Below are 15606 nucleotides of genomic sequence, written 5' to 3' on the forward strand. Positions count from 1 at the left end.
ATTTTGAGTTTATTTATGTATTGATGTACAGTAGTAAAGTACAGCTCACTAACTCCAGTCTATCCCAAAAACAGTAAAGATCTGCACAGAGATCATCAAAGCCAAATGGCCAAACATTCTGCATCAGGCCAAAAATGGCTTGGCACTCCACTGGAGACCATGAAGAGAATGACAATATGGAACATAGAACATTCAGCAGCACTGAGGCCATCAGAAAACCATACGGTCACTGTAGAGGTAAGGAGTCCAAGCAGTTATACTGCCTGCTGGGAAAATAGTAATGATTATTTATATTATGTAATATGCCAAACTGGATGTAATACATACTGTACTTGCCTACTTTTGAAAAAGCATTTCAGGGAGATGTGAAAGTAACACCTATCAGTGTGAACTTGTACTGCTACATCTGAGAGGCAAGTCATAAAAATGACTTACATCCAAATGTAAATGAGCCCCAAAGTTAGAAAGATCTACTTGTGGAAGAAAAGACTCTTATATTTTGCAGAATTTGTTCATGTATTGTGCTTTACAATAGGCTCCATATACTGTAAGTGGCCACGAGAAACTTTATTTAAAATGCATGTAGCCATAGAGATCATTGTGTCTTATAACCAATGCAGGGAAATGGCACTGATGTTCCCATTTGATTGTATGTATCTGTGATGTAATGTAACAGCTGCATAATGGGGTTAAGGTGCAATCAGGGAGATTGCTGGACTATTCAGGGAGTCAGGGAGATTGCTTCTATTTCAAGGAGTCTACTGCAGAATGAGGGAGCCTATGCAAGTATGATGTAATAGTCTCTGTGACTTCTACTTAACTCAATCATGACCTACCTGCAAATGCCTAATATTAACTTCCAAAGGTTTATAATATGCAACTAGTCCCTACAGGACTATACAAGGGGAATGGGTATAGACTGCACACCCTAGTAGTTGTAATGAGAGGTGCTATCTGCTGAGATTTATGGTACTACACTAGAAGGAATGGGTGCCGATGCACTATGCAATCATTACTGTAAATTAGAATATTATTATTTATTACCAGTTATTTATATAGCGCACACATATTCCGCAGCGCTTTACAGAGAATATTTGCACATTCACATCAATCCCTGCCCCAGTGGAGCTTACAATCTATATTCCCTATCACATGTACACACCGACACATTCACGCTATGGTTACATTTTGTTCGGAGCCAATTAACCTACCAGTATATTTTTGGATTGTGGGAGGAAACCAGAGCACCCGGAGGAAACCCACGCAAGTACGGGGAGAATATACAAACTCCACACAGTTAGAGCCATTGTGGGAATCGAACCCATGACCTCAGTGCTGTGAGGCAGTAATGCTATCCATTACACCATTATAAGAGGTTGTTAGCATATATTTGGCCAATAATATGCTTCCTTCTAGACTAGCATCCCTCCTCCCACCTTCCTAACTGTTTTTAAGCAGGGACCTACATCTGACTGCACATTTATGATTGAGGCATAATACAAAGTAAATCCTATTATTTTCATATAGTGTCAGTTTGCTGGGGGTAAACATTGGGTTGTGGGGTGCCCTGAACTGTTCTGTCTGTAAATTTTTATCACTACCTCTGTGTGCTTTTTTTATCCATGTATATTTTTTCACATATGCTATTTCTATTTTATAACACTTTCTACACTCCGTAACTACCTTTGCTTATCCTATACTTTATTACACCTCACTATTTTCTATTAGTGTGATGCCCTGGTTTTTTTTTTTTTTTGGGGGGGGGGGGGGTACTGTGCTGGTTTGGGGGTGCCCTGCATGCTGGATGTGAACCCCAAAGTGTAGGGACTTGCTCGATAGAGGTGACCTCGATGCGGTGGGCAAGCCCATATTATTGGCCAATTATATGCTAACAACCTCTTATAATATATATTCTAATTTACAGTAATGATTGCATAGTGCATCTGCACCCATTCATTCTAGTCTACTCATTACAGGATCTCTTTGTTCTCTGCCGTACTTGCAGTGACATAATTGCACTGTGGTGACAATTGCTGCCTCACAGTATTGGGACCATACATTCAGTTTTGGATCGTACACTATATGTGAGTTTCCTCTAGGTAGTCTAGTTTCCTCCCACAGTCTAAAACATACTATAATCATACCTCCCAACTGTCCTGATTTTCGAGGGACAGTCCCATTTTTTGGGGACTGCCCCCTTTCCCACCCCCGGGCCGCAGTACCCTGCGTTGAGGGGGGTGGGGGTGGGGCAGTTGGGAGGCTCCTGTCACTGCTGCTCTGCTTAGAAAGCGCACAGTGTCTTTTCAGTGGAGACAGAGGAAGAGGGGGCATACCAGCAGCTCACAGAGCGCTGGGCATGCCCCCCATGATGAAAGCAGGATCTCCCGTGATGCCACACCTCCTTTTCAATAGGCAACACCCCCTATTCGGGCAGGTCCCGCTCCATTGATCTCAAATGTTGGGAGGTATGTATAATGTTAATTGGCTTCTGATGAAAAGGACCTTAGTGCATTTGTGTGGTTAGTGGCTGATACAAATCAAGTTTTGAGGCCATATCTTGTGTGTTTTTGCACTGAGCATGCTCCAGGGACCGGTGCATACACAGCATTGGGCATAGTGCAATGGTATGTGACTGAGTCTGCATGCGGCTTTGGGGCTATAACTGGGTGATAAAGGGGCATTTATATGTAAGTGAAGTTCAGTAAGTAAGCACTGAAATAACTGCGGCGTGTGCAGAGCTGGGCATGAGTGTAACTACAGCTGTTTTCAGATGAATCTTTTGCATCCTGGGGCGCACTGATAATAACAGCTACAGATCTGGGCATAAGGATGGGGGCATCATGTGGAAGAATGGGTATGGGTCGTTGGATCGACCCAACTTAGGTCGACAGTCATTAGGTCGACCACTGAAGGTCGACATGCACTAGGTCAACAGGTGAAAAGGTCGACATGAGTTTTTGGACTGTTTTTGGTGTCGTTTTCTTCGTAAAGTAACGGGGAACCCCAATTAGTGCGCCGCATCCCCTTGAATGGCTCACTTCGCTCGCTACAGGTTACAGTTCCAATTGTAGTCCACGTGGATCGTCAAGTATGGAAAAATCCCAAAAAGTTGAAAAACTCATGTCGACCTTTTGACCTGTTGCCCTAGTACATGTCCACCTAATGCCCATGTCGACCTATTGACCATGTCAACCTAATGCCCATGCCAACCTTCAGTGGTTGACCTAATGGCTGTCGACCTAAGCTGTGTCGACCTAACGACTGTATGCCGGAAGAATATACACATTTATCTCCATGCATGTAAAGCGGGAGCAATTAAGGCAGATTTGCGTTCAGCTCTGCATTGGCCCTATAGACTGTAAGCTCCAGTGGGGCAGAGCCTGATGCTAATAATCATATTTCTCTTACGTCCTAGAGGATGCTGGGCACTCCAAAAGGACCATGGGGTATAGACGGGATCCGCAGGAGACATGGGCACACTAAAAGACTTTTACTGGGTGTGAACTGGCTCCTCCCTCTATGCCCCTCCTCCAGACCTCAGAAAGATTATGTGCCCAGGAGTGACTGGACACACACTAGGGGAGCTCTACTGAGTTTCTCTGGAAAGACTTTGTTAGGTTTTTTATTTTCAGGGAGACCTGCTGGCTACAGGCTCTCTGCATCGTGGGACTGAGGGGAGAGAAGTCAGACCTACTTCTTCTTAGTAGAGATGAGCGGGTTCGGTTTCTCTGAATCCGAACCCGCCAGAACTTCATGTTTTTTTTCACGGGTCCGAGCGACTCGGATCTTCCCGCCTTGCTCGGTTAACCCGAGCGCGCCCGAACGTCATCATGACGCTGTCGGATTCTCGCGAGGCTCGGATTCTATCGCGAGACTCGGATTCTATATAAGGAGCCGCGCGTCGCCGCCATTTTCACACGTGCATTGAGATTGATAGGGAGAGGACGTGGCTGGCGTCCTCTCCGTTTAGAATAGATTAAAGAGACACTTGATTTACTAATTTCAGTACAGTGCAGAGTTTTGCTGATAGTGACCAGTGACCACCAGTTTTATTTATAATCCGTTCTCTGCCTGAAAAAAGCGATACACAGCACACAGTGACTCAGTCACATACCATATCTGTGTGCACTGCTCAGGCTCAGGCCAGTGTGCTGCATCATCTATTATCTATATATAATATTATATATATCTGTCTGACTGCTCAGCTCACACAGCTTATAATTGTGGGGGAGACTGGGGAGCACTACTGCAGTGCCAGTTATAGGTTATAGCAGGAGCCAGGAGTACATAATATATTATATAGTGAGTGACCACCAGACACACAGTGCAGTTTATTTAATATATCCGTTCTCTGCCTGAAAAAAGCGATACACACAGTGACTCAGTCAGTCACATACCATATCTGTGTGCACTGCTCAGGCTCAGGCCAGTGTGCTGCATCATCTATATATATTATATATCTGTCTGACTGCTCAGCTCACACAGCTTATAATTGTGGGGGAGACTGGGGAGCACTACTGCAGTGCCAGTTATAGGTTATAGCAGGAGCCAGGAGTACATAATATTATATTAAAATTAAACAGTGCACACTTTTGCTGCAGGAGTGCCACTGCCAGTGTGACTAGTGACCAGTGACCTGACCACCAGTATATATAATATTAGTAGTATACTATCTCTTTATCAACCAGTCTATATTAGCAGCAGACACAGTACAGTGCGGTAGTTCACGGCTGTGGCTACCTCTGTGTCGGCACTCGGCAGCCCGTCCATAATTGTATATACCACCTAACCGTGGTTTTTTTTCTTTCTTTATACATACATACTAGTTACGAGTATACTATCTCTTTATCAACCAGTCTATATATTAGCAGCAGACACAGTACAGTGCGGTAGTTCACGGCTGTGGCTACCTCTGTGTCGGCACTCGGCAGCCCGTCCATAATTGTATATACCACCTAACCGTGGTTTTTTTTTCTTTCTTTATACATACATACTAGTTACGAGTATACTATCTCTTTATCAACCAGTCTATATATTAGCAGCAGACACAGTACAGTGCGGTAGTTCACGGCTGTGGCTACCTCTGTGTCGGCACTCGGCAGCCCGTCCATAATTGTATATACCACCTAACCGTGGTTTTTTTTTCTTTCTTTATACATACATACTAGTTACGAGTATACTATCTCTTTATCAACCAGTCTATATATTAGCAGCAGACACAGTACAGTGCGGTAGTTCACGGCTGTGGCTACCTCTGTGTCGGCACTCGGCAGCCCGTCCATAATTGTATATACCACCTAACCGTGGTTTTTTTTTCTTTCTTTATACATACATACTAGTTACGAGTATACTATCTCTTTATCAACCAGTCTATATATTAGCAGCAGACACAGTACAGTGCGGTAGTTCACGACTGTGGCTACCTCTGTGTCGGCACTCGGCAGCCCGTCCATAATTGTATATACCACCTAACCGTGGTTTTTTTTTCTTTCTTTATACATACATACTAGTTACGAGTATACTATCTCTTTATCAACCAGTCTATATATTAGCAGCAGACACAGTACAGTGCGGTAGTTCACGGCTGTGGCTACCTCTGTGTCGGCACTCGGCAGCCCGTCCATAATTGTATATACCACCTAACCGTGGTTTTTTTTTCTTTCTTTATACATACATACTAGTTACGAGTATACTATCTCTTTATCAACCAGTCTATATATTAGCAGCAGACACAGTACAGTGCGGTAGTTCACGGCTGTGGCTACCTCTGTGTCGGCACTCGGCAGCCCGTCCATAATTGTATATACCACCTAACCGTGGTTTTTTTTTCTTTCTTTATACATACATACTAGTTACGAGTATACTATCTCTTTATCAACCAGTCTATATATTAGCAGCAGACACAGTACAGTGCGGTAGTTCACGGCTGTGGCTACCTCTGTGTCGGCACTCGGCAGCCCGTCCATAATTGTATATACCACCTAACCGTGGTTTTTTTTTCTTTCTTTATACATACATACTAGTTACGAGTATACTATCTCTTTATCAACCAGTCTATATATTAGCAGCAGACACAGTACAGTGCGGTAGTTCACGACTGTGGCTACCTCTGTGTCGGCACTCGGCAGCCCGTCCATAATTGTATATACCACCTAACCGTGGTTTTTTTTTCTTTCTTTATACATACATACTAGTTACGAGTATACTATCTCTTTATCAACCAGTCTATATATTAGCAGCAGACACAGTACAGTGCGGTAGTTCACGGCTGTGGCTACCTCTGTGTCGGCACTCGGCAGCCCGTCCATAATTGTATATACCACCTAACCGTGGTTTTTTTTTCTTTCTTTATACATACATACTAGTTACGAGTATACTATCTCTTTATCAACCAGTCTATATATTAGCAGCAGACACAGTACAGTGCGGTAGTTCACGGCTGTGGCTACCTCTGTGTCGGCACTCGGCAGCCCGTCCATAATTGTATATACCACCTAACCGTGGTTTTTTTTTCTTTCTTTATACATACATACTAGTTACGAGTATACTATCTCTTTATCAACCAGTCTATATATTAGCAGCAGACACAGTACAGTGCGGTAGTTCACGGCTGTGGCTACCTCTGTGTCGGCACTCGGCAGCCCGTCCATAATTGTATATACCACCTAACCGTGGTTTTTTTTTCTTTCTTTATACATACATACTAGTTACGAGTATACTATCTCTTTATCAACCAGTCTATATATTAGCAGCAGACACAGTACAGTGCGGTAGTTCACGGCTGTGGCTACCTCTGTGTCGGCACTCGGTAGCCCGTCCATAATTGTATATACCACCTAACCGTGGTTTTTTTTTCTTTCTTTATACATACATACTAGTTACGAGTATACTATCTCTTTATCAACCAGTCTATATATTAGCAGCAGACACAGTACAGTGCGGTAGTTCACGGCTGTGGCTACCTCTGTGTCGGCACTCGGCAGCCCGTCCATAATTGTATATACCACCTAACCGTGGTTTTTTTTTCTTTCTTTATACATACATACTAGTTACGAGTATACTATCTCTTTATCAACCAGTCTATATATTAGCAGCAGACACAGTACAGTGCGGTAGTTCACGGCTGTGGCTACCTCTGTGTCGGCACTCGGCAGCCCGTCCATAATTGTATATACCACCTAACCGTGGTTTTTTTTTCTTTCTTTATACATACATACTAGTTACGAGTATACTATCTCTTTATCAACCAGTCTATATATTAGCAGCAGACACAGTACAGTGCGGTAGTTCACGGCTGTGGCTACCTCTGTGTCGGCACTCGGCAGCCCGTCCATAATTGTATATACCACCTAACCGTGGTTTTTTTTTCTTTCTTTATACATACATACTAGTTACGAGTATACTATCTCTTTATCAACCAGTCTATATATTAGCAGCAGACACAGTACAGTGCGGTAGTTCACGGCTGTGGCTACCTCTGTGTCGGCACTCGGCAGCCCGTCCATAATTGTATATACCACCTAACCGTGGTTTTTTTTTCTTTCTTTATACATACATACTAGTTACGAGTATACTATCTCTTTATCAACCAGTCTATATATTAGCAGCAGACACAGTACAGTGCGGTAGTTCACGGCTGTGGCTACCTCTGTGTCGGCACTCGGCAGCCCGTCCATAATTGTATATACCACCTAACCGTGGTTTTTTTTTCTTTCTTTATACATACATACTAGTTACGAGTATACTATCTCTTTATCAACCAGTCTATATATTAGCAGCAGACACAGTACAGTGCGGTAGTTCACGGCTGTGGCTACCTCTGTGTCGGCACTCGGCAGCCCGTCCATAATTGTATATACCACCTAACCGTGGTTTTTTTTTCTTTCTTTATACATACATACTAGTTACGAGTATACTATCTCTTTATCAACCAGTCTATATTAGCAGCAGACACAGTACAGTGCGGTAGTTCACGGCTGTGGCTACCTCTGTGTCGGCACTCGGCAGCCCGTCCATAATTGTATATACCACCTAACCGTGGTTTTTTTTTCTTTCTTTATACATACATACTAGTTACGAGTATACTATCTCTTTATCAACCAGTCTATATATTAGCAGCAGACACAGTACAGTGCGGTAGTTCACGGCTGTGGCTACCTCTGTGTCGGCACTCGGCAGCCCGTCCATAATTGTATATACCACCTAACCGTGGTTTTTTTTTCTTTCTTTATACATACATACTAGTTACGAGTATACTATCTCTTTATCAACCAGTCTATATATTAGCAGCAGACACAGTACAGTGCGGTAGTTCACGGCTGTGGCTACCTCTGTGTCGGCACTCGGCAGCCCGTCCATAATTGTATACTAGTATCCAATCCATCCATCTCCATTGTTTACCTGAGGTGCCTTTTAGTTGTGCCTATTAAAATATGGAGAACAAAAATGTTGAGGTTCCAAAATTAGGGAAAGATCAAGATCCACTTCCACCTCGTGCTGAAGCTGCTGCCACTAGTCATGGCCGAGACGATGAAATGCCAGCAACGTCGTCTGCCAAGGCCGATGCCCAATGTCATAGTACAGAGCATGTCAAATCCAAAACACCAAATATCAGTAAAAAAAGGACTCCAAAACCTAAAATAAAATTGTCGGAGGAGAAGCGTAAACTTGCCAATATGCCATTTACCACACGGAGTGGCAAGGAACGGCTGAGGCCCTGGCCTATGTTCATGGCTAGTGGTTCAGCTTCACATGAGGATGGAAGCACTCAGCCTCTCGCTAGAAAAATGAAAAGACTCAAGCTGGCAAAAGCAGCACAGCAAAGAACTGTGCATTCTTCGAAATCCCAAATCCACAAGGAGAGTCCAATTGTATCGGTTGCGATGCCTGACCTTCCCAACACTGGACGTGAAGAGCATGCGCCTTCCACCATTTGCACGCCCCCTGCAAGTGCTGGAAGGAGCACCCGCAGTCCAGTTCCTGATAGTCAGATTGAAGATGTCAGTGTTGAAGTACACCAGGATGAGGAGGATATGGGTGTTGCTGGCGCTGGGGAGGAAATTGACCAGGAGGATTCTGATGGTGAGGTGGTTTGTTTAAGTCAGGCACCCGGGGAGACACCTGTTGTCCGTGGGAGGAATATGGCCGTTGACATGCCAGGTGAAAATACCAAAAAAATCAGCTCTTCGGTGTGGAGGTATTTCACCAGAAATGCGGACAACAGGTGTCAAGCCGTGTGTTCCCTTTGTCAAGCTGTAATAAGTAGGGGTAATGACGTTAACCACCTCGGAACATCCTCCCTTATACGTCACCTGCAGCGCATTCATAATAAGTCAGTGACAAGTTCAAAAACTTTGGGTGACAGCGGAAGCAGTCCACTGACCAGTAAATCCCTTCCTCTTGTAACCAAGCTCACGCAAACCACCCCACCAACTCCCTCAGTGTCAATTTCCTCCTTCCCCAGGAATGCCAATAGTCCTGCAGGCCATGTCACTGGCAATTCTGACGAGTCCTCTCCTGCCTGGGATTCCTCCGATGCATCCTTGCGTGTAACGCCTACTGCTGCTGGCGCTGCTGTTGTTGCCGCTGGGAGTCGATGGTCATCCCAGAGGGGAAGTCGTAAGCCCACTTGTACTACTTCCAGTAAGCAATTGACTGTTCAACAGTCCTTTGCGAGGAAGATGAAATATCACAGCAGTCATCCTACTGCAAAGCGGATAACTGAGTCCTTGACAACTATGTTGGTGTTAGACGTGCGTCCGGTATCCGCCGTTAGTTCACAGGGAACTAGACAATTTATTGAGGCAGTGTGCCCCCGTTACCAAATACCATCTAGGTTCCACTTCTCTAGGCAGGCGATACCGAGAATGTACACGGACGTCAGAAAAAGACTCACCAGTGTCCTAAAAAATGCAGTTGTACCCAATGTCCACTTAACCACGGACATGTGGACAAGTGGAGCAGGGCAGGGTCAGGACTATATGACTGTGACAGCCCACTGGGTAGATGTATGGACTCCCGCCGCAAGAACAGCAGCGGCGGCACCAGTAGCAGCATCTCGCAAACGCCAACTCTTTCCTAGGCAGGCTACGCTTTGTATCACCGCTTTCCAGAATACGCACACAGCTGAAAACCTCTTACGGCAACTGAGGAAGATCATCGCGGAATGGCTTACCCCAATTGGACTCTCCTGTGGATTTGTGGCATCGGACAACGCCAGCAATATTGTGTGTGCATTAAATATGGGCAAATTCCAGCACGTCCCATGTTTTGCACATACCTTGAATTTGGTGGTGCAGAATTTTTTAAAAAACGACAGGGGCGTGCAAGAGATGCTGTCGGTGGCCAGAAAAATTGCGGGACACTTTCGGCGTACAGGCACCACGTACAGAAGACTGGAGCACCACCAAAAACTACTGAACCTGCCCTGCCATCATCTGAAGCAAGAAGTGGTAACGAGGTGGAATTCAACCCTCTATATGCTTCAGAGGTTGGAGGAGCAGCAAAAGGCCATTCAAGCCTATACAATTGAGCACGATATAGTAGGTGGAATGCACCTGTCTCAAGTGCAGTGGAGAATGATTTCAACGTTGTGCAAGGTTCTGATGCCCTTTGAACTTGCCACACGTGAAGTCAGTTCAGACACTGCCAGCCTGAGTCAGGTCATTCCCCTCATCAGGCTTTTGCAGAAGAAGCTGGAGGCATTGAAGAAGGAGCTAAAAGGGAGCGATTCCGCTAGGCATGTGGGACTTGTGGATGCAGCCCTTAATTCGCTTAACAAGGATTCACGGGTGGTCAATCTGTTGAAATCAGAGCACTACATTTTGGCCACCGTGCTCGATCCTAGATTTAAAGCCTACCTTGGATCTCTCTTTCCGGCAGACACAGGTCTGCTGGGGTTGAAAGACCTGCTGGTGACAAAATTGTCAAGTCAAGCAGAACGCGACCTGTCAACATCTCCTCCTTCACATTCTCCCGCAACTGGGGGTGCGAGGAAAAGGCTCAGAATTCCGAGCCCACCCGCTGGCGGTGATGCAGGGCAGTCTGGAGCGACTGCTGATGCTGACATCTGGTCCGGACTGAAGGACCTGACAACGATTACGGACATGTCGTCTACTGTCACTGCATATGATTCTCTCAACATTGATAGAATGGTGGAGGATTATATGAGTGACCGCATCCAAGTAGGCACGTCACACAGTCCGTACTTATACTGACAGGAAAAAGAGGCAATTTGGAGGCCCTTGCACAAACTGGCTTTATTCTACCTAAGTTGCCCTCCCACAAGTGTGTACTCCGAAAGAGTGTTTAGTGCCGCCGCTCACCTTGTCAGCAATCGGCGTACGAGGTTACATCCAGAAAATGTGGAGAAGATGATGTTCATTAAAATGAATTATAATCAATTCCTCCGCGGAGACATTGACCAGCAGCAATTGCCTCCACAAAGTACACAGGGAGCTGAGATGGTGGATTCCAGTGGGGACGAATTGATAATCTGTGAGGAGGGGGATGTACACGGTGATATATCGGAGGGTGAAGATGAGGTGGACATCTTGCCTCTGTAGAGCCAGTTTGTGCAAGGAGAGATTAATTGCTTCTTTTTTGGGGGGGGTCCAAACCAACCCGTCATATCAGTCACAGTCGTGTGGCAGACCCTGTCACTGAAATGATGGGTTGGTTAAAGTGTGCATGTCCTGTTTTGTTTATACAACATAAGGGTGGGTGGGAGGGCCCAAGGACAATTCCATCTTGCACCTCTTTTTTCTTTTCTTTTTCTTTGCATCATGTGCTGATTGGGGAGGGTTTTTTGGAAGGGACATCCTGCGTGACACTGCAGTGCCACTCCTAGATGGGCCCGGTGTTTGTGTCGGCCACTAGGGTCGCTAATCTTACTCACACAGTCAGCTACCTCATTGCGCCTCTTTTTTTCTTTGCGTCATGTGCTGTTTGGGGAGGGTTTTTTGGAAGGGACATCCTGCGTGACACTGCAGTGCCACTCCTAGATGGGCCCGGTGTTTGTGTCGGCCACTAGGGTCGCTAATCTTACTCACACAGCTACCTCATTGCGCCTCTTTTTTTCTTTGCGTCGTGCTGTTTGGGGAGGGTTTTTTGGAAGGGACATCCTGCGTGACACTGCAGTGCCACTCCTAGATGGGCCCGGTGTTTGTGTCGGCCACTAGGGTCGCTAATCTTACTCACACAGCTACCTCATTGCGCCTCTTTTTTTCTTTGCGTCATGTGCTGTTTGGGGAGGGTTTTTTGGAAGGGCCATCCTGCGTGACACTGCAGTGCCACTCCTAGATGGGCCCGGTGTTTGTGTCGGCCACTAGGGTCGCTAATCTTACTCACACAGCTACCTCATTGCGCCTCTTTTTTTCTTTGCGTCATGTGCTGTTTGGGGAGGGTTTTTTGGAAGGGACATCCTGCGTGACACTGCAGTGCCACTCCTAGATGGGCCCGGTGTTTGTGTCGGCCACTAGGGTCGCTTATCTTACTCACACAGCGACCTCGGAGCAAATTTTAGGACTAAAAATAATATTGTGAGGTGTGAGGTATTCAGAATAGACTGAAAATGAGTGTAAATTATGGTTTTTGAGGTTAATAATACTTTGGGATCAAAATGACCCCCAAATTCTATGATTTAAGCTGTTTTTTAGTGTTTTTTGAAAAAAACACCCGAATCCAAAACACACCCGAATCCGACAAAAAAAATTCGGTGAGGTTTTGCCAAAACGCGTTCGAACCCAAAACACGGCCGCGGAACCGAACCCAAAACCAAAACACAAAACCCGAAAAATTTCAGGCGCTCATCTCTACTTCTTAGCTCAAAGGCTCTGCTTCTTAGGCTACTGGACACCATTAGCTCCAGAGGGTTCGATAACTTGGTGCGATTAGCTGCTTGTTCCCGGAGCCGCGCTGTCACCCCCCTCACAGAAGCCAGAAGCCAGAAGAGAGAAGCCGGGTGAGTATTAGAAGAACAGAAGGCTTTAGATGGCAGAAGACTTCAGTAACGGAGGTACAGCGCAGCAGTCGCGCTGTGCTCCATGATCCCACACACACACCAACGGCACTCACAGGGTGCAGGGCGCTGGGGGGGAGCGCCCTGGGCAGCAGTTACTGAGGGTCTTTTTTGCACTGGCAAGAGGCATATTCGGTGCCCGGGCACCGTATACGATACCCCCGCCAGTATAAAGAAATTCAAATTTGAGCGGGACTACAGCGCGCCGGGAAGGGGCGGGGCTTAGCCGCACAGCTCACCAGCGCCATTTTCTCCCTCCACAGCCGCTGCAGAGATGCTGGCCCGTTCCTCCAAGCTCTTTAAAAGTAACAAGGAAGCAAAAGGGGTGGGGGGGGGGGGGCACATGCAATTTGGTGCTTTATATATGTATATTTACAGCACAAACAACATATATTATTTGTTTTGTAGTATATGGGCGCTCTGGTGTGAGCTGGCATACCCCTCTGTGTTCTCTCTACAGGCTTCCCTGTGGGTCTGTCCCCTTTATTTGGCCAGTGTGAGTGTGGGTGTGTCGGTACTGTGTGTCGACATGTCTGAGGCTGAGTCTTCCTCCCCGGAGGAAGTTACTGGGGGTGCAGAAAAAGATTTGGGAATGACATTGTCGGCACAGACGACTGCTGATTGGGTGAATATGTTGAGTACACTGAATGCAAATGTGGCATTATTGTCTAAGAGGCTGGATAAATCTGATTCTCAGACACAAACATGGAGGAAATCCATGGAGGATGCTTTGTCTCAGGTACAGACCCCCTCAGGGTCACAAAAACGTTCATTTACCCAGATGGCAGATACAGATACCGACACAGACTCTGATTCCAGTGTCGATTTCAATGAGGCTACTTTACACCCAAGGGTAGTTAGGAGTATTCAGTACATGATTGTGGCTATTAAAGATGTTTTGCATATTTCTGAAGAACCCCCTGTTCCAGATAAGAGGGTTTGTTTGTATAAGGGGAAAAAGCCTGAGGTGATGTTTCCCCCCTCTCATGAACTGAACGCTCTTTGTGAAAAGGCTTGGGAGTCGCCTGACAAAAGGTGGCAGATTCCCAAGATAATTTTTATGGCATATCCTTTCCCCTCTGACGACAGGGAGAAATGGGAGTCGTCTCCAAATGTGGACAAGGCTCTATCCCGATTGTCCAAAAAGGTGGCGCTTCTGTCTCCTGACACGGCTGCCTTCAAGGATCCGGCAGATCGCAAGCAGGAGACGTTACTGAAGGCCATTTTCGTTACTACTGGTGCACTACTCAGGCCTGCTGTGGCGTCGGCGTGGGTGAGTAGTGCTATTGCTAAGTGGGCTGATAATTTAGCTTCTGATATGGATACCCTTGATAAGGATAACATTCTTTTGACTCTTGGTTATATCAAGGACGCTGCAGATTACCTGAAGGATGCGGCGAGGGATATTGGCCTCTTGGGATCAAGGGCCAATGCCATGGCGGTCTCGGCCAGGAGGGCGCTGTGGATTCATCAATGGATGCCGACTCAAAGAAAGCTATGGAAGCTCTCCCTTTTAAAGGTAGTGTCTTGTTTGGTGACGGCCTAGCAGACCTGGTGTCTACTGCTACTGCGGGTAAGTCCTCTTTTCTTCCTTATGTTCCCGCACAGCAGAAAAAGGCGCCCCATACTCAGATGCAGTCCTTTCGGCCTAATAAATACAAAAAAGGAAGGAGTTCGTAGTTCCTCGCTTCAAAAGGTAGAGGAAGGGGAAAAAGGTCGCCTGCTGTGTCTGGCGCCCAGGACCAAAAGTCCTCCCCCGCCTCTGCCAAGTCCACCGCATGATGCTGGGGCTCCCCTACGGGAGTCCGTGCCGGTGGGGGGCCGTCTCTGAATCTTCAGTCAGGTTTGGTTTCAATCGGCCCTGGATCCTTGGGTCTTAGACATAGTGTCCCAAGGGTACAAACTGGAGTTTCGGGAGATGCCCCCCCCCCCGCCGCTTTTTCAAATCGGCCTTGCCAGTTTTTCTTCCAGAAAGAGAAGTAGTAAACGCTGCAATACAAAAGCTGTGTCAACAGAGGGTCATTGTCCCGGTTCCCCCGTCCCAACGGGAGGAAGGGTTCTATTCGAGCCTCCTTGTCGTGCCGAAGCCGGACGGCTAGGTCAGACCGATTCTGAACCTAAAATCTCTCAATCCATACTTGAAAACTTTCAAGTTCAAGATGGAATCTCTTTGAGCTGTGATCTCCAGCTTAGAAGGGGGGGATTTTTTGACGTCAGTCGACATAAATGATGCCTACTTACACGTCCCGATATATCCTCCTCATCAGGCCTTCCTAAGATTTGCGGTGCAGGATTGTCATTACCAATTTCAGACGTTGCCGTTTGGGCTTTCCACGGCCCCGAGGGTCTTCACCAAGGTGATGGCGGAAATTATGGTACTCCTACGCAAGCAGGGTGTCACAATTATCCCATACTTGGACGGTCTCCTGATAAAGGCGAGATCAAAAGAGCAGTTGCTAAGAAGTGTGGAACTCTCCCTGACGGTTCTGCAACATCATGGTTGGATTCTCAATTTGCCAAAGTCTCAGTTGATTCTGACAACTCGGCTGCCCTTCTTGGGCATGATCCTAGACACGGAACTACGGAGA

At 46.3% G+C, this 15606-nt stretch overlaps 1 protein-coding gene across 3 annotated transcripts in view; it reads left to right on the forward strand.

The window, feature by feature from the left end:
* LOC135055150 (poly(ADP-ribose) glycohydrolase-like) overlaps positions 1 to 15606 on the forward strand; it is a 300584-nt gene that overhangs the window by 16570 nt on the left and 268408 nt on the right. For all 3 annotated transcript variants that reach the window (XM_063958851.1, XM_063958852.1, XM_063958853.1), the window contains exon 2: positions 75 to 237. In XM_063958851.1, coding sequence (XP_063814921.1) covers positions 75 to 237 — 163 coding nt within the window. The remainder of the gene's footprint in view (positions 1 to 74; positions 238 to 15606) is intronic.

This window comes from Pseudophryne corroboree, chromosome 3 (assembly GCF_028390025.1).
Source record: "Pseudophryne corroboree isolate aPseCor3 chromosome 3, aPseCor3.hap2, whole genome shotgun sequence".
Lineage (NCBI taxonomy): Eukaryota > Metazoa > Chordata > Amphibia > Anura > Myobatrachidae > Pseudophryne > Pseudophryne corroboree.